We start from the raw sequence: 25,883 nt of genomic DNA on the forward strand, positions 1-25,883 counted from the left end.
GGGCACATCCACGTCAGATTCACCAGCACCTCACTCAGATCCGTGAGACTGGCAAAGCCTTCCTTGGGTGAGGCTTAGAGGAATGGCAAACTCTTCTCTAGTCCAAGTGTGAATGCTGGTGGTGTGTGCAGAAAATGTTTCTCTCTGGATAAGACTGCTGCCCTACACAGATTGCTCCTGCCTAGATTAGCTAACCCCGCCTCCTTCAGATGTGAAGTTCAGCATTTCAGCCGTGTATAATAAACATGCCGAGCTTTTAAGATGCTATGACTTCTCCATCAGAGTGCAGATCACTCCACGCCAGCCTTTCTGTTTCTGCGTTTGTCATTTTTTCATTCCCTCACCACCCCAAGTAGGTCGGTTCCTGGAGTCTGCAGAGCTCAGCAGGGTTAGAGCAGGTTGAGCCACTTGTCTGAAGTTCCACCCTTGAGAGAAGAAGGAGGGATCTGTGCCAGAGACCTGTTTCGGTGGGGAGTGGTGTGGTGGTGTTCAGGTTCTAAAGAGGATGTGTGGGGTGGGGGTGGAGAAAGGAGGAGATGAACAAGATCTGAGGGTGAGTCAGGATGGCTGCCAGCAGCATTTAATTGAAAAAAGACTACAGCCTGGAGGTGGTGACACACGCCTTTAATCCCAGCACTTGGTAGGCAAAGGCAGGCAGATCTCTGTGAATTTGAGGCCTATATGGTCTACAGAGCAAGTTTCAGGACAGGTTCCAAAACTACACAGAGAAACCTGTCTTGAAAAACAAAACAAAAAAAGAAAATAGACTGCACCTTTTATACTCTGTGGTTGCACATAGGATTAAATGGGAGACCTCTTGCCTTTAATGGCCCTAGGCTCTGGATCTGAATTGTAGGCATTTCATCCTTGGGATCAGGTGTGTCTAGCAAGTCTCTAACTTTCCTGTTCTTGGTGTAATTAGGAGGGCACAGTGGAATTCCTGGTTCCACAGTGGCAGTGATTTTTTTTTTCCTAAAGAATTATTTTGTTTAGATTGTACACAATTCTTTTGTATTTTATTTAAATTGTACACATTTTTATCCTTTACCAAAGCCCACACAAAATTTCCCTATGGGAAAGCCATTAATATTGAGAATCATTAAAAATGACAGTAAAGAGGTTCTGGAGAAGTGTGGTCTGCGATGTTGAAATGCTGGAACTTTGTCAAGCAGCAGTGGTCGCCATGCAGTCCACATCAGATCTGATCTGGTTATGCTCTGCACAACCCCCACTGCCCTGGGCTTCTCCCCTCCAAGCAGCCACACTGTTGTCAAGAGTGCTCACACATGCCTGGTAGTACTGGGCCCCCTTATGCCACTTGGAAGCACACATGGTAGAGCCAGCTATAGAAACAGCGCACACAGCTTTTTCCTCTGCCCCTGCAGATCAACCAGAATGTGGAGATCCAGCGTGGCCGCCTGCGGGATGACATCAAGGAGTACAAGTTCCGGGAAGCCCGTCTACTTCAGGACTACTCAGAGCTGGAGGAGGAGAACATCAGCCTGCAGAAACAAGTGTCTGTGCTCAGGCAGAACCAGGCAAGTCTCCACCCTAGGGTCACCCTGGGCACTCAGTCCTTTCATCCACCCATCTTCTTTCCTGTGTCTTGTTCCACATATCTGAGGCCAGGGCCAGTATACCTCCACAGTGGAGACAGGAATATGGCTCACAACACTTAGTGCTCCCAGAGCACAGAACAAGGCCTGTGACTTTATTATAACAATTTCCCAAGCCAAGTGCAGCGTGATTCTTCCTGGGAGTCAATTTCTGTTTAGCACAGATAGGTTACCGATAACACACCAGAAAGTCCACCTTGGTGAACCATTGACAATGGTGAGCTTATTTACAGGAGCATGGGTGAGGAGAACTCATAGTAGCATGGGTGAAGGGTTCCAAGGTGTGGGTAAGGGATTTCAGGGGTGTGAGTGAGGGGTTCCAGAGGCATGGGTGAGGGGTTCCAGGGGCATGGGTGGGGAGAACTCATAGGAGCTTGGGCGAGGGATTACCAGGAGTGTGGGTGAAACCTCCAGCAGTTGCTAGATGGACTTCTTTTTTTCATTTAACCTTCTGCTTCCTGTCTATTCTAGCAACCTCTGAGATAGCTGTAAGAGGATTAGGTGTCGCTGGGGTCAGGACACAGGAGGAAGGGAATGGCTGGACTCTTGGGTGAGGGTCTAACAGTGCTTTACCCCTTCCTTCTATGAGAGAATGTTTATAGGCCTGATCTTGTGAGGGTCTCCAAGCTGGGTAATCATGGCTGCTCTGATTTCGAGACAGCAAGGGCCTTGTCATGTCCAGAGGACAGTGTTCCACATCACCAAGGTATGGGGGAACTCAGATGAAGAGGGTGTACTAAAACCTCTGGAGGAACACTGCCATGATTCTGCCTGTTGTAGGGATGAGAGACATCCCCTCTGCCTGTGGCAAAGATTAGGAGGTCCTCTCGAATGGATGAGGGTAAGAACTACCCAGTACCTGAACACGCTTCCCATTCTCTAAGCTGTAGCCAACAGGGCCTTTTCTCTCAGGAAATCCCAGACCTTACCCCCAAATGCCATGGATGCTGTCTTGCTTTCATTAGAGTCCCTCTGTCACCCACATCATCTTATAGCTAAGGCCTCATCGTCAGTGGACCCAGTGTTTATGTCCTGCAGGAGGAAACCCGTGTGCCTGTGTAGAAGCTTCTGTGTTTGCAAAAGCAGGCAGGGGATAGAGTCTGGTGCTGGGCAACCACAGGGGCACGGCTCCATCCTGTAGCTCATAAGCGTGAGATGCCATTGGGCATTGATTGGTACTGCTGCCCACAGTGCTCTGAGCAGAAGAAAAGCCAAAGCTGAAGGAAACCCTGCACCCAGTGAAGCTACATCTACTCTGAGGTTCCTCCCCCTCACTTGGGGGACTGGGATGTGGGTGCACTTAGAATGTTGTACAGGGTTTCCCTTCCTCCCCCAAACCCAGAGAGTCCCTCATTGCTTCCTTAATATCACAGAGATGTTTTAATATGAGCCTCACATAAGCATCAGCTCCCATATACTCTGTTCACTCAAACTGTGTCATGTTAATAAGGCCAGTTATGCCTTCCCACTCTCTTCCAGCTCCTCCAAGCTTACATTCTGAGGAATTGATGCTGAGGCATTCAGCCCTGAGGGGAAGTCCAGTTCCTTTGTTTTAAAATATGATTCAAAATAATGGTCATAGCATACCACAAGGCATGCTTTAAAATAATGTGATTAGGGCCAGGCAGTGGTGGCACACCTTTAATCCCAACACTTGGGAGGCAGAGGCAGGTGGAGCTCTGTGAGTTTGAGGCCAGCCTGATCTTCAAGAGCTAGTTCCAGGACAGGTTCCAAAACTACAGAGAAACCCTTTCTTGAAAAACGTAAATAATAATAATATGTGGTTAGGGCTGGTGAGGTGGCTCAGTGGGTAAGCGTGTTTCCCATGCAAACCTTATGACCTGAGCCCAGTTCCCGGAACTCACATAAAGATAGAAGGAGAGAATCTCCACATTGCACAGTTGCATGTGCACCCCCACACACACATCATGCACCATGCAGATGCACACACATTTAAAAGAGAGAGATTTGCTTAGCTGTTAGTGTTAACTGAGTAATTTTATGGAATTTTAAATCAGTGCACATTAGTACTAATTTTCAGAAGTAGAATGGCATCCGTGTCACCTGATGTGGGAAGTGGCCTTGGCTGCGGCCACTGCCCTCTCCTACAGGGTGGCATTTCATTCTGTGGGTCTCCTTGTCCTTTGTGGTTGGGGGGTGGTCTTCTGGCACTGTCCTGATTTGTCAACCTGAGTGGAGCCACCACATCCCTTGACACCGGAGTATTTGTATTTCCTAGGTGGAATTTGAGGGCCTCAAGCATGAAATCAAGCGCCTGGAGGAGGAGACCGAGTACCTCAACAGCCAACTGGAGGATGCCATCCGGCTTAAGGAGATCTCTGAACGGCAGTTGGAGGAGGCTCTGGAGACGCTCAAGACAGAGCGGGAGCAGAAGAACAACCTGCGCAAGGAGCTGTCGCACTACATGAGCATCAATGACTCCTTCTACACCAGCCACCTGCAGGTCTCCTTAGATGGCCTCAAGTTCAGCGATGATGCCGTCACTGCTGAGCCCAACAACGATGCTGAAGCCCTGGTCAATGGCTTTGAGCATAGTGGCTTGGTCAAATCCTCACTGGACAACAAGACATCCACACCTAGGAAGGATGGCCTGGCTCCACCCTCTCCAAGCCTCGTTTCTGACCTGCTCAGTGAGCTCCACATATCTGAGATCCAGAAGCTGAAGCAGCAGCTGGTGCAGGTGAATAGGCAGGGCCTCATGTCCATCCTTCTCTGTCCCCATGCCTTCTGCAGTGCTGGCAGGACTGCATGTTCTGTGTAAGCAGTGCTTTTGTGACATGTGGCTGCCTTTAATTTACTCATGCTGGCTTTAAATCCTGTATCTTTACCACAGATGAAACTCTGTCCCAGAGAAGTAGGTTCCTGATTATTGTGTAAAGTTTAGTACCATGGTGCCCATGTTGCTCCCTTTGCTACCCATATCATGTCTGGGTGGGGTGACATGGCTCCTCGTGTAACTCCTACCCACAGGCCACAAACTAGAGTCTCAGCAGAGCCATACATTGGCACATTTGAAAGTTTACAGTGTGTTCCCCACAACACAAGAAAGGAAAGTGGTGGAGAGCTGGGACACTAGGGATCCTGCCAGTTTGCCCTGGACTTGCACATTTGAAGCCCCGCTTCCCTCCAGCACATACAGAGTGAACCTTTATGAGTGATCACTTTTTTGGTCTTTGTGGTGAATTCTGTCCAGTCTGCTGTCAGCAGTGGCATGACCATGGCCCATGTGGCATAGCCTGAGATCTGGCTGAGCCATCCTGGAGTCCTTTAAGCCTGTTGACCCTCTTTACTGCCATGTCTACCTTTGCAGATGGAGCGGGAGAAGGTGGGTCTACTGGCAACACTGCAGGACACACAGAAGCAGCTGGAGCAGGCTCGGGGGGCCCTCTCTGAGCAACATGAGAAGGTGAATCGTCTCACAGAGAACCTTAGTGCCCTGCGGCGCCTTCAGGCTGGCAAGGAGCGGCAGACTTCCCTGGATAATGAGAAGGACCGTGATAGCCATGAAGATGGTGACTACTATGAGGTGGACATCAATGGGCCCGAGATCCTGGCCTGCAAGTACCATGTGGCTGTGGCTGAGGCTGGTGAACTCCGGGAGCAGCTCAAGGCATTGCGCAGTACACACGAAGCTCGCGAGGCCCAACACGCTGAAGAGAAGGGCCGCTATGAGGCTGAGGGCCAGGCACTCACAGAGAAGGTCTCTCTGCTAGAAAAAGCTAACCATCAGGACCGAGAGCTATTGGCCCATCTGGAGAAGGAGCTGAAGAAGGTGAGCGATGTGGCTGGTGAGACCCAGGGCAGCCTGAATGTGGCTCAGGATGAGCTGGTAACCTTCAGTGAGGAGCTGGCCAACCTCTACCACCATGTGTGTATGTGCAACAACGAGACGCCGAACCGTGTCATGCTGGATTACTACCGCGAAGGCCAGGGCAAAGCTGGCCGTACCAGCCCTGAGGGTCGCGGGCGTCGTTCGCCTGTCCTTTTGCCCAAGGGGCTGTTGGCCACAGAGGTGGGCCGAGCGGATGGGACTGGAGACAGCAGCCCCTCACCCAGCTCTTCTCTGCCATCGCCATTGAGTGACCCCCGCCGGGAACCTATGAACATCTACAATCTGATTGCCATCATCCGAGACCAGATCAAGCACCTACAGGCAGCAGTAGACCGTACAACCGAGTTGTCCCGGCAGCGAATTGCCTCACAGGAATTGGGTCCTGCCGTGGACAAGGACAAGGAGGCCCTCATGGAGGAGATCCTCAAGCTGAAGTCACTGCTGAGTACCAAACGGGAGCAGATTACCACCCTTCGCACTGTGCTCAAGGCCAACAAGCAGGTGAGATAAAGTGGGTGGGTGTAGTAGCAGGCCACTTGTTGGTCCCAGCCGCCCAGAACTGAAATAACCACACAGAAACTGTATTAATTAAAACACTGCTTGGCCCATTAGCTCTAGCCTCTTATTGGCTAATTCTTACATATTAATTTAATCCATCTCTATTAATCTATGTATTGCCACATGGCAGTGGCTTACCAGTAAAGTTTTGGCATGTCTTACTCTGGTGGCAGCTCCATGGCGTCCCTCTGACTCTGCCTTCTTCTCCCAGCGTTCAGTCCAGTTTTCCCTGCCTACCTAAGTTCTGCCCTATCAGCAGGCCAAGGCAGTTTCTTTATTCATTAATGGTAATCACAGCACACAGGGAGGACTCCCACATCAGGTGGAGCACCAGAGCCCACTGGGAGGCTGCCTCCTCCACTCGTTGCAGGGCCCACAGGCCTGTGCCATTGTGTTTAGTCTCCTGCTGTCCCCTTCCTCAGAGCTCCCAGACAAGGTGGAGTAACTGTTGGCATTAGAGGGCTCTCTAATCAGAGCTGCTCCTGACCACCTTACAGAGTTTCTGATGCTGAAGGAACAAGGCGATGGCCCAAGCCCCAAGGGGCATGGTGCAGAACTTTGTGACTTCTCCAGGACAGGCTCTTTGGTTCATCATTCTTCCCTGCTAATTAGAATCAGAGGGTAGGACCCCAGTAAGCATGGCTATCATTTTGTCCCCAAGACTGCATATGAGAATTCTCTGCATGCAGAAAATTTTTCACAGGCAGCAGCCCCACCATGGACCCAGGGTTCCCATTGTAAGCTCAGAACTTCCCTTGAGCAGCTTCACCTCACCTACCACCTTATACCTCTGTCCCCAGACAGCTGAGGTGGCCCTCGCCAACCTGAAGAGCAAGTATGAGAATGAGAAGGCCATGGTGACCGAGACCATGATGAAGCTACGGAACGAGCTCAAGGCCCTCAAGGAAGATGCAGCCACCTTCTCCTCCCTGCGTGCCATGTTTGCCACCAGGTAACTCCACCACTAGTGGGCTTCTCTCTCCTGCAGCTTCTCCCCTGCTGGAGCTACCTGTTGCCCTTACTCACAGGTTTCAGTCTTCTTCCTGAAGCCTGTAGGCCTGCTGGTTCGGGCTTTAGCACCATCAGGCACCTCATACAGCTCAGGGTTTGGTAATTACAGCCCTTGGCCCAGCCCATCACATGTGCGGGGCTGCCCTCCTTGCCTGCCTCAAGTTGGTAACAAGGGAAAGCAAAGAGATGGAAAGACTGTGCACCACCAGGGTCCTCGGCTGGCTGCACCTCAGCCTTCTGTGCATCATGTAGGCAGGTGTCCAGGTCTGGGCCAGGCCTGGTAGATACCACTTAGGCAGACGTTCAGCAGAGGTAGGCATCTGTTTCCCTGTTCCTCTGGCCCCCAGAAACTTAGCTCAGATTTCACTGTTAATGAACCTGAATGCTCAATTTGTATTGCTTTGAGCGTAGGAGACTTAGAAGCAAAGGGCCTAGAGGAGTGAGCTTTGGGGATAGGGGATAGCACTCTTGGTTCCAGCTTTGTTCCAGTGGTGACGAAGGCCCAGACTAGTTTGTTAGCTCCTCTTCCTAGGACAGGACTGTCAGGGGTTTCAACTCAGCTATTTGCCATCCACTTCCCGCCTTTCTATCAGGGGAGGGCCAAGGGAGCTTTAGGCCTGGGAGGTGTGCAGCTTTCCTTCCTCTCCCATGAGGGATCTCTGTGGCCTGGGAACCCCTTAAGGGTTGTCTAGGCTTCCTGGCTGGGAAAGAACAGTCTTAGGGCTGAAAGGCCTCTGCCTATCACCCTTCAGAGTCAGGTGCTGCCACCAGCTGGTCTAAGTTGGGACGACAGGATGGGCCAGGGTTCTGCACCTTTCCTCTACCTGGGTGCTCCCAGTGTCTTAGCATCCCTCCCAGCAGGCCCCTGCCAGGGCAGCAAAGACAAGAAGAGTTCCAGGATTTCTCTGGAAGTTTTCTCCACTGGGGCTTAGAAATTTTTTTTAATTTTTTCTAAATTTATTTATTTATTTTTTTTTTTTTGAGACAGGGTCTCACTATGTAGCCCTGGATGGCCTAGAACTCACTATGTAAACCAGGCTGTCCTTGAACTCACAGAACTGTCTGCCTCTGTCTCCTCAAGTGTTGAGATTAAAGGTGTGTTCTCCATGCCTGGTTTAGAGAGGGTTTCTATTGCTGTAATAAAACAGCAGGGAGGAAAGTGCTTATTTTATCTCATAGTCTGTAGTTGATCATCTGGGGAAGTTAGAGCAGGAACTCGAGGCAGAGGCCGTGGAGGAGAGCTCTTACTGACATGCTCAGCCTGCTTTCTTAAAGCTCCTAGGACCACCAGCCCAGGGATGGCACCACCCATGGTGAACTTGGCCTTCCCACGTCAATCACTAATTAAGAAAATGCATCACAGGCTTGCACACAGGCCATTATGGTGAAGGCATTTTCTCAGTTGAGGTTCCCTCTTCCCAGATAACTATAGCTGGTGTCAGGTTGGCATAAAAACTAGCCAGTACACTGCACTCCTTCTGCCCACTCCCCAAACACACATACAAAGGAACAAACGCAGTGACACAGAACTGGGGGTAGGGTTAAGGGCTACTCTGTTTGGGTCATGGCCTTATTCTGAAGGAGCCTTTGCTAAAAGAAACCCAAACAAGCCTCCCTAGCCCTGGCTCAAGCTCCATCTGAGAGTCACTCTGGAGTGGGGTGCTTGGGACCTGCCTTTCCTTGTCTGAGCCTTTCAGCTGTGCTGTTTCCACAGATGTGATGAGTACATCACACAGCTGGATGAGATGCAGCGGCAGCTGGCGGCCGCAGAAGATGAGAAGAAGACCCTGAACTCTCTGCTGCGCATGGCCATCCAGCAGAAACTGGCACTCACCCAGCGGCTGGAGCTGCTGGAGCTGGACCACGAGCAGACCCGCAGGGGCCGCAGCAAGGCCACCCCCAAGGCCAAGCCAGCCACCCCGAGCGTAAGTCACACCTGTGCCTGTGCCAGCGAGAGGGCGGAGGGCACCGGGCTGGCCAACCAGGTGTTCTGCAACGAGAAGCACAGCATTTACTGTGATTAGGGCTGTGGGGCGCTGCACACCGCTAACGTCTGCTTCTCCTCAACTAACCCAGTTGCAGTGGGACAGCAGTGCTAGGCCGGTCTTAACGTGACTAACGCACGGAGGCAGCATTCTAGGCGAGCGGCAGCACTGGGACACATCTGTCACCAGGACACTTTGAGCTTTGTTTTGCTTCTCGCCCGCAGCCCCCTCAAGGGTATCCTGTATCAGTTGCTGTCTTTTGGGGTGGTCGTATCAGAGGTCTGGGTGGAGCTGCTCACCTTTGGTAGAACAGTGAGGTGAAGTGTTTTCCAGGGTCCCCAGGCACCGTTAGGAGAACCCGAGGTAGAGTCCTTCCCTGGGCACATGGGCAGAACCCGAGTTGAAACTTGCATGTTCCTCGCATGTTTCTAATGTCAGCGCTTGAGAGCAGTTCTATGAGACTCGAGCCTCTGTGGTAGGAGCAGCCCGGGTCAGCTCTCTGTGGCCAGCGTGGTCTCATGGAAAGAGTTCCCTGTGTTTCCTGCAGCATCTCACTGCGAACCATATTCAGGACAGAAGCACAGAACTTCCTCCAGTCCCAGGGGGAACTGACCCCAGAGGCTGCATGAGACCCTCACACTTCAGACACAAATAACCATCGCCCAGGAGAACAGAGCTTGGCTGCTTAGGGTCTCATCTCTGAGATCCGCATGCTGCTCTGCCCTGTGAGGTGACAAATTGGCAGGGCCTGAGGTCCTAGGTTTTCTTTTTTTAATGAAAAAGTGTTCCAAGTGCCTGGCCAGACCCTGGTCCTTGGTGCAGCCTGTTCTTTGGTACCTGGAGACCCATAGCCCATGCTCGGGTCTTTTCCTGGAAGTTGTCAGACCCAAAGAAGCAGTGTTTGGAGAAGTGCTGGTGAGCTCTGCCAGGTTGCTCTGGCACAGCAGAGCCCAGCTGTGTGCTGGAAGGACTTCCTGTGGGCCCGGAGCTGTGCTCAGGACCGGCTGGTAAGAGTCATGTGGTTCTCAGTGCAATTTGGGGCTCCTTTTCCAGAGGCTCTGTCAGTGCAGAACTGTGGCATCAAGCGTTTGCTTTAGTGTGCTGTGAAGCAGGACTCTGCTCAGTATTTCTCTCCCAGACTTCCATCTCTGTGACAGCTGCTAGCCTGTCACCCTGTGGACAGGCATCTTTCACAGTTTGGGACACAGCATTTCACCTGTGGAACACAACGTTGGTCCCCAGCATGGGACCCTGTGGTCTCTCAAACAGCTTTCTCTTTCTTCTCTCTGTGTGGTGCCTAGGTTGTTCCAGTCTCCTTCAGATTCTAGGCACCACGCAGTCGTGCACTGGGTAGAATAGGCCATATGTGTCCCTTGCATGTCCGTCCTGGGAATGGCTGCCCGCATGCCCACCCACCTTCTGCTTTTCCTTTTCTTTGGGCCAGGACACAGCTCTCCTTCCATCGTCTGGGGCTTTGCAGGCACTTGGAGCCCCATCCCCTAACACACACGCAGGCCTCCTGCCGACTAATTTGCTCGCTCACTCCCAGAACAAGAGCTTTAGCGTTAAGTGGTATGGAAGTGGCAAGTGACTGGTTTCTAATGCTGTCTTATTTTCTCCTGTTTTCAGCTGTAGAGTAGCTGCTGGGAGGATGTGGCCACCGGCCCTGTCACACTGCAGCCCCCTCCCCTCTCCCCTCCCATGGCCTATGCAGAGGAAGGAAGGGCAGCCTAAAGTCCACTTAGAGATGTTTGGATATGCCACTGTAATTCTTTTCAAATAGCATTCCCCAAGTTTTTAATGGGAGTTTTAAGGAAAAAAAAAAAAAGCTTTACTGTTGAGAATGCTGTGAGCTGCTGCTTGGAAAGGCCTGTGTACGGCCGAAGAACCTGCTTCCACAACCACGGTCAGGCTCCCTAGGGGCCTGCTGGACAGCCTGCCATGGGGGGCTCCTTATTACACATGCTCCTTTTTTATCCGATCAACCTGTGCACTTTTGATATTTTGATATTATATTTGCTTCCTTAATTCCTTGCGTAGAGATGGTCTCCGATGCCGTGGTCTGTGCTCGTGGTCCTGTAGCTGTCCGTCCTAGCTCAGGCGTGTTGATCTGGGTCGACACGAGGCAGAGCTGTGCTCCATAGTGTGTGTAGCTGGACTGCAGGTGAGGCTTCGACCCGGCAAGGAGCTGGCTAGTGTATCCACGCTGTGGTTCAACAGCCTGTAGAGGACACGGCATTGTGGTTCATGTTTGAAGTTACAGATTTTAAATGCCATGTTCATTAAGAAATCCAGGGTATTCCAATTCTGGGGTTTTTCATATTGTATTATTATTATTCTTAGGAATAGTTCAACGTAACAAGAAGAAAACTTGACCTTTGCTCTGGTTAAAACAGTAATAGGCACTTGAAAGCATAAATTATTGAATGAGTAGTATTACCTACAAATTCCAGAATTTTCTGGGTTTTAGGACATTGTGAAGCATGACTGACTAACAGAATTTTATACAACTGCACCAGTGAAATTCCAAATTGGAATTGTTTTGTTATTCTGGTTGTTGTGCCAAATTGTGGTACACTTAGAAAATTCTACAGTTGTCGATTTTTAGGGTGTTCTATTTCAACACCTTTTTGTTAGTAACCATTGCCAGTAGTGCCTTCATCAGTTACGGGAGGTGTCCCAGCCAAGGAAGTTCTCTACAATGGGCAGCGGAGAGCTAGTTGGGAATGCTGAAGGCCAGTGTGGACCAACAGGTAGGAGGGGGTATCTGGCTTACTTCGTACCTGGGCATCTGCATTGAGGGAAAGAGAACAGTGATTGTGCAAAATTCTGTTAGTCAGTAATTCTTCACATGCAAATTCAGGGGCTTAGAAACAAAACAAACAGAAAACCTGGAGTGTGCTTTGGGAACCAAATGGACTTCATGGGACAAGCTAAGCAAGCTGTGCAAACATCACGTTTGTGAAGGGCTGAGGGCGTCAGGAGAGCCGGCGCAGTTGGCCTGTGAGTAGGGAAGAGGGTTAGCCATAGTATTCTTTGCAAATGTGAAAACAAGACATTCTAGCTTCTCTTGCTTGGTGTAACTAATCACTGTTAATTTCAGGAAACAGAAGTCACTAAACTCCTTAGCAAACTGCTTGCTAAGTGAGATTCAGGGTGTGGTCAAATTGGTACTAGTGGAGGAAGAGAAATTGTCCTCTGGCCTCCAAAAAAGGGACAAATTATAATAATATAAATTGTTAGGAATTGAAGAATTCTGTTTCCTGGAATGAGCATTTCTTATTCCTAGTTGTTGGGACTCTTTGCCTTCTGTTACAGTGTTGATTCATACAAATATTGTTACATTTGAGATAACATCATCTGTATGGGGTATTTATTTGCAATGATGTCTAAGTACTGTATTTTTTCTGTGTGTTACCTTAGTGTCAGAATGTTGGTCTTTATTTTAAAAGTCATATGCATGTTCTCCTGCCAAGGAACCTTTACACAGACCCAAAGCAAATAATAATAAGCAGATGCCTTCAGTTTCTGAGAAAATGAGGCTAAGCGAGGAAAAGGCATAGGAGGGAGAAACTAGCAGTTGTGTGGCAGGAACGTCTCCACAGCCAGCGCACATAGGAAAAGTGGGCCTGGGTAAAGAGTCACATTGGTAGGACCAATAAAGAATAATAAAAAAAAATGAAGCACATGTTTGCCCTCTGTGATTGCTTTTACTCCTGCGCCAGGTGACTGCTTCCAGTGTGTCCAGTGAGTCTGGGACCTCATACTGCCGTCCTGTTGGAGGGCACTGGGGGTGGGGGCCAGAAACAAGCTGGGCTCCATTCTCTGGATACAGGATGTGCCTCCAGGGTTGCCCACATCAGTCAGTATGAAGACCAGCAGCAAGGTGGCCGGAACTCACTGCTCTGTTACAGAACTCATGCCCATGAGCAACCTGCATTTCCTGTTGAGGAAGCAGTGGGTCAGAGGCATGGAAACCTGTGCTGGCTAAAGTCTTGCTTGAAACCTGGGAATAAATAGATCTAGGGACAAGGGGGATTCATTTGTCAATATAATACTGTATTTAACTGTAGGAGCGTGTACAGAGATACAACGAGTGTGTTGGAGTGAGAACATGAAACTGTCTTAACTCCTTGGACAGTAGATACCATACCACGGTGCTCTCTGGTCACCTCCACTTCTGGCAATCTCACCTACTCAGGGTCTACTCCAGAAGCTTCCGACTGCGAGCATTTCCCTGCCCCTCGGAAGCCTCCATTCTTCAGCCCTCTAGGTAACCAAGAAGGAAAGAACTGCTTAGAAGTTAGGAGGGCATAGTGTGCTTGACCCTAGTTCAGTTCCCAGCACCTACATCAAGAAGCTTATAACAGCTTAATACTGCTCCAGGAATTCAAGGCCTTCTGGTCTCCACGAGCATGTATGCAAGCATGCACACATACACACACATACACAATTTAGAAAAAGATTAGAATGATACAAATCAGTCAGGCCAGCAAGATGGCTTCATGGGTAAAAGGTGCTTGCTGACACACCAGAAGACCTAGGTTCAGGTTGCAGAAGGGGAGAACCAACTCAGGCTGCCGTCTGGCTCCACGGGTGCATTGAGATTTGAATGCATGCATTCATGTGCACACACATAAATAAGTATGATTTTAAAAGGGAAAAATCAACAGACCTAAAAATTCTTTGAAAAAAGAGGGGAAAGGGCAAGAAGTTTAAAAAAGGTTGACACACTTTAGCTTGCCTCTTTAAGAAATGATCAGTAGATATCTGAGAAGAAATTGAATTGGTAATAGAAATATTCCAGCAGTCTGGTACAGAAGGGGCTTAAAAATCGTCGTTCCATCCCAACAACAAGGTGAAAGGTGAGGTACTGGACAAAAAACAGTTTTTAAGACCCATATGAGACAACTGCACCAAAAGTTGGAAAGACAGTTCGGTATGCAGAAGCCTCAGGTGGAAATGAGAAACGTATTATTAGATACCAGAGAAAGGGGGCTGGAGAAATAACTCTGCAGTTAAGAGCACTTACTACTCTTTCAGAGGGCCCGAGTTTGGTTCACAATTGCCAGTAACTCCAGTACCACGGTACCTAACCACCCCTTCTTGTCTCTGCAGGTACCCACACATATATGCAAGTAAGATTAAAATAAACCTTAAAAGAAACTAAAAATAGGGCTGCACTGGCAGGAACTGGCAAAGGATTTGGCTGAGTTGGTGATCAAGTTGGGTATTTGGCCACTGCTGTTTTAATCAAAGTATTCGTGGTGCCGGTCCCTTGGGACTACTTATGATAAATGCAGTACTGAAGAAGAGATGGTTCAGAAAGAACGGGTCAGCTGTGGGGGTGCTGCTGTGAGCCATGAGGCTCAGGAAGAGGACTGCGCTAGGGTAGGTCATCCTTCGATCCACAGGAGTGGAGCTGCCCCAGGACTTGCCTGATAAAGATGCTATTGACTGATTCCCGTGAAAATCTGCACTGCTGGTGCACTGCACGGTGCTCCTGTGAAGGTGAGGACACTGTGCCAAACCCCAGTGCTTCCTGAAGATGCTGCTGTCACCTCTGTGGCCTCGAGGGCAGAGTGCTCATCCCAAGATGATCTGAAACGTTAGGATCTGTTACTGTTTGTCCCATTGGGTTTCACACTTTCCTGGTTCCTGCCACTCGTGATGCCCATACCCCATTCCTTTCATTTGGAATCATGGGAGCTATTTTTTTTGTTGTTGTTGTTTTTTTGTTTTTCGAGACAGGGTTTCTCTGTGGTTTTGGAGCCTGTCCTGGAACTAGCTCTGTAGACCAGGCTGGTCTCGAACTCACAGAGATCCGCCTGCCTCTGCCTCCCAAGTGCTGGGATTAAAGGCGTGTGCCACCACCGCCCGGCTATGGGAGGTATCTTTTCTTGCCTCACTTCCCAGACATAATTGTGGGGGCAAGAACCTGTTTGAGAGCTGGGTTGTGGTGATGCACTCCTTTAAATCCCAGCAATTGGAAGGCAGAGACAGGTGGCTCTCTGTGAGTTTGGGATCAGCCTGTTCTACAAAGGGAGTTCCAGGATAGCTAGAGCTGTTAAACAGAGAAACCCTGCCTTGAAAAAACAAAAGCAAACAAACAGCCTGTTTGATTCACAACCGCAGAGCAGTTTGCTGAATGAATGAGGCAGAACTGACCTAATGGCTGTAGATTTCTGAGTTGGTACTGGAATATCCTGTTTGGAGGTTCCTAATGTGGAGTGAGTAGACCTTGCATGTAAGATACTCGTAAACTTGAGTTCAGTGGAATGCCAGAGTCCAAACATTCTTATCCCCCTACAATATCTATGTTGGTACTAATTTCCAGTGTGTTGGTAGTAGGAGATGGCAGATGGGAGGTATAGGTCATGAAAGTGGAACTCTCACTAATGGAAAAACACCCTCAGCAAGTCAAGATCAGCCTGAAGTGGAGACTCTGTCAAAAATCAAAAAGTGGTTTCAGTCCTACAAGAAGACATAACAATCCTTGGCATATTGTCTACTTAACAATAGAACACCAAAAACACTTGAAAAAACTCTTAGAACTTTCAAGGGAAAATACATGAATCCCGTATGACACAGAGAGCCTTAGGCAGGAAATGGCCAGATCCAGGCATCAGTCATGGACCACATCTGCAATCCCAGCACAGAGGGGGCAGAGGCAGGAGGATTATGAGTTCTAGGCCCCTGGGCTACACAGTTTCAGGCCAATGTCAGGTCCTTGTCTCGGAAAACTCAGGAGCTGGGGAATGCAGCTTAGAGGCAGAGCACTTGCCTAGCATGCACAAGGACTCTGGATCTGACCCACTGCGTGCATGCACACACGCATGCAGCACAGCACAGCACAGGAATTCAGCAGAAAGTCAGTGCAGATGTATGTAGTTTAGCTCCACGCCCCCAGTCAGCCTGAGGTAGTTGACATCAGAAAATTGAGTTTTCTGAAGAAATGTGGAATGTACACCAAAGATAGGCAATCCTGGCCCCAAGGTACACCTCAGATTGTGAGAAGAGAATTCTATGGTGTGTGTTTTCAGTCCACAAGGAGTTAAACTAGAGATAATTAACAGAAAAAAGCTGGGAAGTGCCCAGCCATATTTGGAGATGAAACAGCCCTTCCGCAGAGCACAAGAGCAAAACAAGTCTCCACAGAATGTAAAACTGTATTGAACTAAATGAAGTTGAAAATACATCTTAACACATTTTGTTAAGATGTTAAAGCAAGCCGTGAAGGGGAAAAATAGCCAAAGGTCAGTGGGATAGGAAATAGGAAACTGGGACAGAAAATGACCAAAAGAGCTGGTTCTTTGAAAATACTTTTTAAAGGGAGGAAGGAAGCATCTAATCAAGTTAATTAAGGGCAGGCAGGTAAGAAAATACACAGTAGCCAGGCGGTGGTGGCGCACGCCTTTAATCCCAGCACTTGGGAGGCAGAGGCAGGCGGATCTCTGAGTTTGAGACCAGCCTGGTCTACAAGAGCTAGTTCCAGGACAGGCTCCAAAAACCACAGAGAAACCCTGTCTTGAAAAACCAAAAAAAAAGAAAAGAAAAGAAAAGAAAATACACAGTGGTGGTGTTAGAAATGAAAGAGGAGACAGCATTACTGTTCCCATGGACATCCAAAGGACAAGAGAATTCCACAGTCTGCCCGCAAGTTCTGTAATGGATGAAACGAACCCATTCCTAGAATACAGTCTCCCAGTCTCTCACAAGAAGAGATGGGCAATACAAGTTAAGTTTCTATTAAATAAATTTTTTCTTTAATATATATATTTAATTTATATTTATAAAATTATATTTAATTTATATTTAATTATATATTATTATAATATATATATATATAGCCTTTTTTTAAAAACTGTATGGGCATTTTGTCTGCTGTAATCATGCATGTAGTTCCCACAGAGGCCAGAAGAGGGCATCAGATCCCCTGGAACTGGAGTTATAGTCAGTTGTGAGCTGCCATGTCGCTGTTGGGAAATGAACCTGGGTCCTCTGCAAGAGCTATTGGTGCTCTCAACCACTGACCCATCTCCAGCTCCTTTAAAAATATTTTTTTAATTGTTTTTTGATTATTTTAGTGTGTGTGTGTGTGTGTGTGTGTGTGTATACTTGTGTGCAGGTCGGAGTCTAGAGAGGATATTGGATCACCTGGATCTGAAGTTATGGCCATCTTGCTGCAAACCAAACCTGGGTTCTCTACAAGAGTAATGAGCAAGCACTCTTAACCACTGAGCCGTCCCTCTGGCTCTATCAACTGATTTTCTTGATGTGGTTTTTAATTTTGGGGTTGGTGTTGGGGATATGCTCAGTGGCAGAATGTTTACCTGTTGTGTGGAAGACCTTGGGTTGAGCCCCCAGTACCACAAAAATGTTATTTAAAATAAAATAAAAATGGCATAACTCTAAAACTTGCAACTTCAAAGAAAGGGAAGCACTGTAGGAGGAAAAGGTTGCCTTTTACTTGATTTTTTTACATCTATTTTGTGTGTGAGAGCACGCGTTACGGGGCACTTGTGACGTCATAGGATAACTCCTGTCTCAAGAAGCAAACTCAGACCATCAGGTTTGCCAGCCACCTCAACAGCCTTAAACGAAGGTTTGGGAAAGAAAATCCTTTCTCGATGGATTGAAGAGTGCCCAAAATAATAATAGCAGTGGCCTGTTAGATTATTATAGCTCACGGATTGTACAGCAAAGATCCGCCTGCCTCTGCCTCCTGAGTGCTGGGATTAAAGGCGTGCGCCACCACTGCCTGGTATAAATTTAAAATTTTTAAAAAGTTTTTTTTTTTAAGGAAACTACTGAGAAGACAAAGCAATTGCTAAAAAAATATTATTTTGTATATCTGATAATTGAATAGATGAGTAGTATTCCAATATATATATAGCACCATTTCTGTCTTTATTTTGCTTTTTCGAGACAGTCTCATGTAGTCCGGGGTGTTCTGGAACTGGAATCCGCTCCTCCTGCTCCACCTTCTGAGTCCTGGGATACAGGCATGCTTCATCTCACTGTTTTATGTAGTGCTGGGGACTGAACCCAGGGCTCCGTACTGCAAGCCTTCTACCTACTGAGCCGCACTCCTGAGCCCAAAGCACTCCTCCCTTCTAAACGTGTGTGGGTGGGCGGTGTACATTGTGGGGTTCTGTCCTGTGTGGGTCCTGGAAACTCAACTTAGGTCATTGGGCTTCGTAGCATTTGTGCCCCACCCCCAAGTACTCTTATAGCGATGCAGTAAGATGACAGTGTTCAAATGGATGAAGACCGCCAAGGTATGTGGCTCAGAGCCTACTCCTGGTGCAACGGGCTGTGCATTTAACCAAGACTCAAAGGTAAAAGGAGAGGAGGAAGCTTCAGGTGAGGAAGATGCATTTCTGGGGGCTGCTGGGGAGGCTGGCCAGCAGGGGCCAACTCCAGGACCAGAGAGGAGAGCATATTTGGCTTCTGGTTGGTTCTCAGTTGGAAGCAGAACAAACGCTCTGTCAGTTATTGATCAGGTTCCTGGTGTTTGGGACCAATTGTTCCAGAGGTTAATATTTAGCTTCCCAGGAGTCCCTAGAGATAGCATCTGACTTCCTGCAAGTCTGCCCACGCAGGCTGCCCTCCTTGCCTGGTTTATATAGATAAGGGACTTGTCTTCCTGTATAGGTCATTATGGATGGGGTCAAAGTTCCATTTTTATAGATCATCTGCCTGAACTTCGTCCATTTGGTTGATCAAGGTCTCTCAAGTTGGGTGAAATGCTCAAATAGATATTTCAGAAAGGAAATGCAAATGAGAACAAAGCGTGAGTGAATGGCTAATAAGCACCTACATCTCATTAGCGAAGCCAAACACAGTTCATTACCATACCACACACATACACACCACATACATGCACCACGTACCATTACTATCCACGTATATATACAACACACATAAATACACAAAGTTGTCTTTGGACCCCCCCCCCCAGGTACAGTGTGGCATACACACCCATCTACCATATACATTTGTCATGCATACACACAGTATACACAATAAAAAGACACAGATTTCTGTCCCTAGAATTTTTTTGCTTTGAAACAGGTTCTAAAGTAGCTCCTGCTGGTCTCTAACTCTGTGTAGCCAAGGTGACCTTGAACTCCTGATCCTCCCCAGTGTTGAGATTTTAGGCACAGGCTGTTGTGGCTAGCTAGGCTTTCTCTCTCTCTCTCTCTCTCTCTCTCTCTCTCTCTCTCTCTCTTTCTCTTTCTTTGTTTTGTTTTTGAGACAGGGTTTTGCTGTAGCTTTGGAACCTGTCCTGGAACTAGCTCTAGTATACCAGGCTGGCCTTGAACTCACAGAGATCTGCCTGCTTCTGCCTCCTGAGTGCTGGGATTAAAGGCATGTACCACCACCGCCCAGCCTTTTTCTTTCTTTTTTTTTTCTTTTTTGAGATACATTCTTCTATTTACAGCTCAGGCTGACCTGGAACTCATGGTCATCCACCTGCCTCTGTATTCTGAATAATGAGATTATAGATGTGCATCCCCATGCTTAGCTTACCCTTAGAATTCTACCCCGGATCAATAGAAAGTCTACTCAAAGACTTAGACATGGATGATTATACCATCATTGGTGATAATAACCACAAAAGAAAAACCCACTTGCTTATTAGCTAGCTGATGGACATGGGAGCATGCTGTGGTGTGTCTGTATGAAATGCTCAAGGTCTAAAATGACCCCAGAAAACACTGTACCAATTGGGTTTCAAGACCTGTTACTGCATTCTAAAGCTTGCTAGTTGGAGCCCGAGAAGCTGGAGACAGCATGGAGGTCTCCTCCAGCTCCAGCTGCAGGCTGATGCTCCTCCCTGGCCCTCAGATTGGACCCTCCACAGCAGTGGCTTTGAGAAGGAGTGTCGGGGTGGGCATTTTCCTCCCGTGCTGCAGCCCACTGCTTCTCACAGTCCAGGTCATTGTCATTTCTCTCAGGAGCCCCAGGATCCGGCTTCCTCCTCGGTCTTATTTTGACCTGGGGTGCTGACTGGTTTCCACAGCTTGACTCAGTGCTGGCTTTACATTAAGGGAAGACCCTGGGTTTCCTCTATTCCTGTTATAGTGCTTCTGGTTTAGACCACTGAAAACTGGCTTCTCTGATGATGCATTGTGACGAGTCTGAGCTGTGGAAGGAAGGCCTAGGCATCGAGAGGGGCTTGTTCAATTATGGCTGCTATGGTTTGATGTATGTTCCCCCAAAGTCTCCAAGGTGTGGAGCCTTTGTGAACTGTGGTCTCGTGAGAGGATTCTGAGTCATTTGATGTGTCCCCAGTGGTTATTGTGGTGACACCAGTCCTGCAGGTGTCAACACGTGGACTGTTCCAAGTCACAGGAAGCAGCAAGAAGAACCCTGACGACTCAGCCCATTACAGAAGCATCCTCCTTGTGAGGGACACTCGTGATAATTCAAAGACAAGGAATAGAAAAAAAAAAGGACAATTGAGAGGTAATGGCGATACGAGGGTCCAGGCCTAAAGTTGCATAGCCATTCTGTGTCTCACTGTGACTAGAGTGAACTGTGACTGGCCGGGTCTGCCTTGCATGCCTTGGGATGCAGATGGGGATGGAATAAGCCTCACTTGAAGAGTCTGAGCTTTGTCATTTCGAAGCCCTTGTTAAAAACTTGGTAGCCTTTATTGGGAGATTAAACCTTTAAAAGGTGGGACCAGGGACCAAGACATGTGACTCGCTTGCCTAGCATGCATGGAGCTTTGGGTTCAGTCCCCAGCCCAAAGTCACTGGACATGGTGGTGCACACCTGTAATCTCAGCACTTGGGGGTGGTGGCAAGAGAATCGGAAATTCAGGGTCATCCTCAACTACATAGTGAATTTGAGTTTAGTCTGGCTACATGAACCTTGTCTCAAACAAAATATATAGGACCTAGTGGGAGGGAGTTAGGCCATTGAGGGTATCTCTTTGAAGTGCTAGAGTTGGGATTCTGTCTCTTGTCTCCTTCCAACTGCCATGCAGCCAATAGTTTCCTCTGCCACCTTATACTACCAGCTCAAAGCCGATCAACATGGTGGAGCAGTGTTGTCTGACACAGGGCCAATGGTGCTAGACAACCACACCAACTACTTTGATTTGTTCCCACTGGGGTTTTCAGAAGCCTAAGAAAGAAAGGCAGTGAGCTTGTTTCCCAGGACGGAGGAGCTGCAGAGGCTGTTAGCTGGCTTTACACCCTCTGAAGAAAAGCCAGAGAAAGAGGGATGGCTGTAACAGGACAAAGCTGTCCCAGCACCAAGGGGCTGATGCAGGGGAAGTGTGTGCATGTGTGCACGTGTGCGTATGTCTGTGTTTGAGTGTGTGTCTGTGTACATGCAGTCGTGTGCTTATGAACGTGGAAGCCAGGGGTAGACACTGGATATCTTTTTCAATCTCTTTCTGCCTTATTTATTATGTTTTGTTTTGTTTTGTTTTTCAAGACAGGGTTTCTCTGTGTAGACCTGACCTGTCCTGGAATTCACTCTATAGAGCAGGCTGGCCTCGAACTCACAGTGACCCACCTGCCTCTGCCTCCTGAGTTCTGGGATTAAAGGGTGCCACCACTGCTCAACGTATTTTTGGCTTTTTAAAACAAGATTTCATGATGTAGCATTGACTGGTCTGGTACTTGCTGTGTAGACCAGGCTGTCCTCAAATATACAGAGATCCATCTGCCTCTGCCTCCTGAGTGCTGAGATTAAAGGTGTGTGCCACTGGCTCAGCTTCCACTGAATATTTATGTTTGTGTATTTGTTTGCTTATCTACATGTGCATGCATGCATGCAGGTGCCCACAAAGGCCAGAGTAGGACATTGGAAAAGGGGGACTCAGAAAGATGGCTCAGTGGTGATGAGCATCTGTCGCTTACAGTTTAAACACTAGCTCCTCCAGAAGTCCCTCATAGGCACCCAATGGCCTAGTCAAGGTGACACATTAAAATAACCCTCACAGCATCCTACAAAAACCACAACAGAATTCTCCAGCCCAAATGTCAGGGTTGTTGAGATCTGGCCTAGGGATGGAGTAGGGTTTATCTTGATTCAAAAGTATGTCTAGGATAAGTTCTATGAGAAGGCATTTACTGACTTGCTTTGTTTGTTCATTTTTATGGTAGTAGGGATCAGATCCAATGCCTTGGTCATAGTAAGCAGGACGGGCAAGAGCCCCACTATTGAACTACTTCCCAAGCCCCTTCACACGTCCTGCTTCAATATTGCCATGTCGTCTCCCAGAAAGATTGCCCCCAATGAGCTAGGTCTTTCCAGTGTCTAGGGAGCCGGGTGTGATGGTCCATGACTGTAATCCCATCAAGTGGGAAGCAGAGGCAGGAGGATTGCTGAAAGTTCCAGGCTGGCCAGGGCTACTCGGCAGGATCCTGTCTCAATGTGAACCAAAGTAGCAGCGTATGAGAGAACTTATTTTCTTAGTCATCAGCAGGTGATGGTTTATGTTGCTGGTCACCCTGACAGGATTTGGACTCGGGCATGCCTGTGACGGGTGATCTGGATTACGTTAACTGAAGTGGGGAGACACACCGACTGGGTTGCACCATTCGATGAGATAGGGCCCAGGACTGAACCAAACAGAGGGGTGCCAAGCACTAGCCTTCGTTTCTCTCTGCTTCCTGACTACAAATGCAGTCTGGCCTCAAGTGCCTGCTCCCATGCTGGAGTGCAGGCCTCAGACTGTGAGCGAAATCAGCCTTTCCTCCCCAGCTTGCCTTCTGTCGGGTATTTGGTCACAGGAAGATGAGACATGACTAATATCCACTGTGAACTGTTTGGGCTCTTTTGTTTTTTCTTGTCAGAGAGATACGTAATCAGGTCTTCAGTCACCAAACGCCAGAACTACGTCGCACCCTAGGGTGAGCTGATACTTCTGTTTGTTGTTGAGGCAGGGTGTCCTGTAGTCTAGAGTGCCTTGAATTCAATATTTAGCTGAGACTGGCCTGCCTCCACCTTCCAGAGTTGAGATTGCAGGCATGCGTCACCAGGCCAGACTGGGTTAACTGTCTCCTAATTAGTTTGGGGCTGCAGACTGCTGACTGCCGGCCAACACGAAGCCACTGAGTCATTCATTGTAAGTGGCTTTGCTGGCGCTGCATGTTGGGAGAGGCTGAGGATGGTGTCTGCCCTGAGTTGTTTAGTGGGACAGTGCGAAGGGACATCTTTTCCCTGGAATGGGGCCTCACCAGATCCCAGACATCCTCATGAAGTCCCCTGGATGTGGCCATCTCCTTCTCTCTCTACTGCTGCACCTTTGCCTTGCATACTGAGGGACTTAGTTTCTCCTCTTGCTCCTGCAGAAGGAGGTCTTTCTGGAGCCAGATGTGGCTGGGGGCGGTGCTGTTGGTTTAATTCTGGTCTCTGGGTAACTTTGCCTTCTTGTCCCTTTAGTTCTGGCCTCAGAGCATCCCATAGCCCTATGTCCTTTGCTTTAAAATGGCTCCTGCTTGTCCCTCCTGCCTCTGGGTACTTGCCGTCTTTTTTCAGTGTCTGGAAACTACCTCTAGGCAGCCTGGGGGGTGTGGTGCCGCCATTCCACCATTCCTCTGCGTGTGCAGCCATTCTCACACAGGCCTGCAGTTTCTCTGAGGTGTAGAGGGGTGTGGCAGCTGCTGGCCAGGCCTGCCCTACAGCATACTCCTGCTCTTTGTCACCCCCGCCTACAGCGCTTGCATAACTCAATGACTCAAGGAATTTCTGGTCTTCCCCTTGATTGTCCTAAAGGCTGGGTCCTTTCCTCACCCACGTGCGTAGGTGGCTGTTTCTGACTTTCAGAGTCCCATTCTTGGTAGACTCCGACCTCCCTGTTCCCTGCTGGTCTTGCCAGATAGTGCTCCTACCTCCTGGATTCCTCCTGCCGTGGTGTCACTTTCTGTTTGTTGAACCACTCTTTCAAATGTTCCATTAGCAGCTCTAGCCAGGACTGAAGGACCGTGTGGACATGTCCATCCATCCTCTGAACATCAGCAACGCATGTGTACAGTCATTCATGCCCCAGAGTGAGCGAGTGTAGTTCATTCCTTCCATCCGTCCGTCCGTCCATCCATCAGTCCATCGTCTACCATCCATCCATGAGCCCCACCCTTCCATCCTCTGAACATCAGCAACGCATGTGTTCAGTCATTCATGCCCCAGAGTGAGCGAGTGTAGTTCATTCCTTCCATCCGTCCGTCCGTCCATCCATCAGTCCATCGTCTACCATCCATCCATGAGCCCCACCCTTCCATCCTCTGAACATCAGCAACGCATGTGTACAGTCATTCATGCCCCAGAGTGAGCGAGTGTAGTTCATTCCTTCCATCCGTCCGTCCGTCCATCCATCAGTCCATCGTCTACCATCCATCCATGAGCCCCACCCTTCCATCCTCTGAACATCAGCAACGCATGTGTACAGTCATTCATGCCCCAGAGTGAGCAAGAACAATTCGTTCCCTCCCTCCCTCCCTCCCTCCATCCATCCGTCCATCCATCTGTGTCCATCTTTCTATCCATCCATCCATCAGTCCATCTTCTACCATGCACCCATGAGCTCATCCCTTCCATCTTCTGAACAACAGCAATGCATGTGTATGGCATTCATGCCCCAGAGTAAGTGAGTGTAGTCCGTCCATCCATCCATCTATCCATCCATCCATCCGCCCATCCCCTCATTCATTTGTAGTTATTGTTTGTGGCATTGGAGTGGAACCCAGGGCTTTTTTTAAGCTCCCTATCACTAAGTGACACCCCCAGATCTTACTAATTTTAATATTTGAGAAGTAAAACATTAGAAGCCTGTACCCTCATTGTGAATTCAGGATTTATCAGTGGTCCCATGTGGCCCCAAGTTCTTTCTGGCTGTATGTCCACAGACTTGACATGGTGATCACCTGCAGGGTTAGCCAGTATGAGTAAGATCAACAAGTGTGGAAATGTTCTCTAGTGTTTTCTCTTTGTTGCTGCCAGCCTTACGTTCTACGATTCTTCATGTGTAAGTACCAAATGCATGTGTTTTAACTGCTTTGTGTTGTGTTTGGTGGCATCATTGTAATCTTCCATTTCTTCTATTGATTAACATTTATTTTAACCGTGTGTGTGTGTGTGATATGTGTGCATGTGTGTACTTGCATGTTCGTGTGTGAGTGTAGGCATATGATGTCATGGCATGTGTGAGGAGGTCAGAGGAGCACCTGGGTGTGTTTTCTTTCCTTCTGGTTTGAGACAGGGTTACGTGTTGGTGTCTGTGTACTCCAGGCTAGCTGGCCCTGGAGCTTCTGGGGATTCTCCTGTCTTGGGCTCCCATCTAGCCCAATGGTGAAGTGGAAGAAGTTCAGTGAAAGACTTCGTCTTCATAAAAGGTGGAGAACCGTAGAGGATGGTACTTAATTCCTGTCCCTGGCCTCCACAGCTATCTGTACAGGGAGCTACACACACATGCATGCAAGAATGCACACATACACACATGCACGCATGAATGCACGCTCGGGGGTGGGGGCACAGACAGAGAGACAGGGAAAGGCTTAAGGTTTGCATTGAGTGTAAACAGGAAGTACTGAAAATTTTATCTACTGTACTTTCCAATTGACAAAATACCCTTGTGAAAAACAGCTTAGGGGGAGAAATGAATCAGTGTACTCAATTGCAGGGATAGTGTCACTGAGGGGAAGTCAGGAAGGCTAGTCATACCGTATCATAGTCATGAGCAAAGAGAATAAATGCACGCGTAATTTTGCTCCATTAGCTTCCTCCACTCTTTCACAGTCCGGGCCCAACCCTGGAAAATGGTGTGGCCCACAATAGGCTGGGCCTTCCCACACCAATTAAGAGTCAAGACAATGCCCGCCAACATGCCTACAGGCC

The 25,883-nt window shown here is 48.5% G+C and overlaps 1 protein-coding gene across 2 annotated transcripts in view; it reads left to right on the forward strand.

Moving 5' to 3' along the window:
• The window catches only part of LOC121443243 (protein bicaudal D homolog 2), a 48,170-nt gene extending 35,466 nt beyond the window's left edge, over positions 1 to 12,704 (forward strand). The window contains exons 3-8 of one of the 2 annotated variants that reach the window (XM_041644925.1): positions 1,386 to 1,538; positions 3,856 to 4,317; positions 4,948 to 5,970; positions 6,828 to 6,979; positions 8,753 to 8,963; positions 10,653 to 12,704. In XM_041644925.1, coding sequence (XP_041500859.1) covers positions 1,386 to 1,538; positions 3,856 to 4,317; positions 4,948 to 5,970; positions 6,828 to 6,979; positions 8,753 to 8,963; positions 10,653 to 10,658 — 2,007 coding nt within the window. In that variant the 3' untranslated portion in view covers positions 10,659 to 12,704. Of the gene's footprint in view, positions 1 to 1,385; positions 1,539 to 3,855; positions 4,318 to 4,947; positions 5,971 to 6,827; positions 6,980 to 8,752 lie in introns of both variants that reach the window. The other variant, XM_041644924.1, reaches the window with a different exon arrangement.
• Positions 12,705 to 25,883: the final 13,179 nt, after the last annotated feature.

This window comes from Microtus oregoni, unplaced genomic scaffold (genome assembly GCF_018167655.1).
Source record: "Microtus oregoni isolate MIOR12 unplaced genomic scaffold, Mior012 000103F_ref0000194, whole genome shotgun sequence".
NCBI lineage: Eukaryota > Metazoa > Chordata > Mammalia > Rodentia > Cricetidae > Microtus > Microtus oregoni.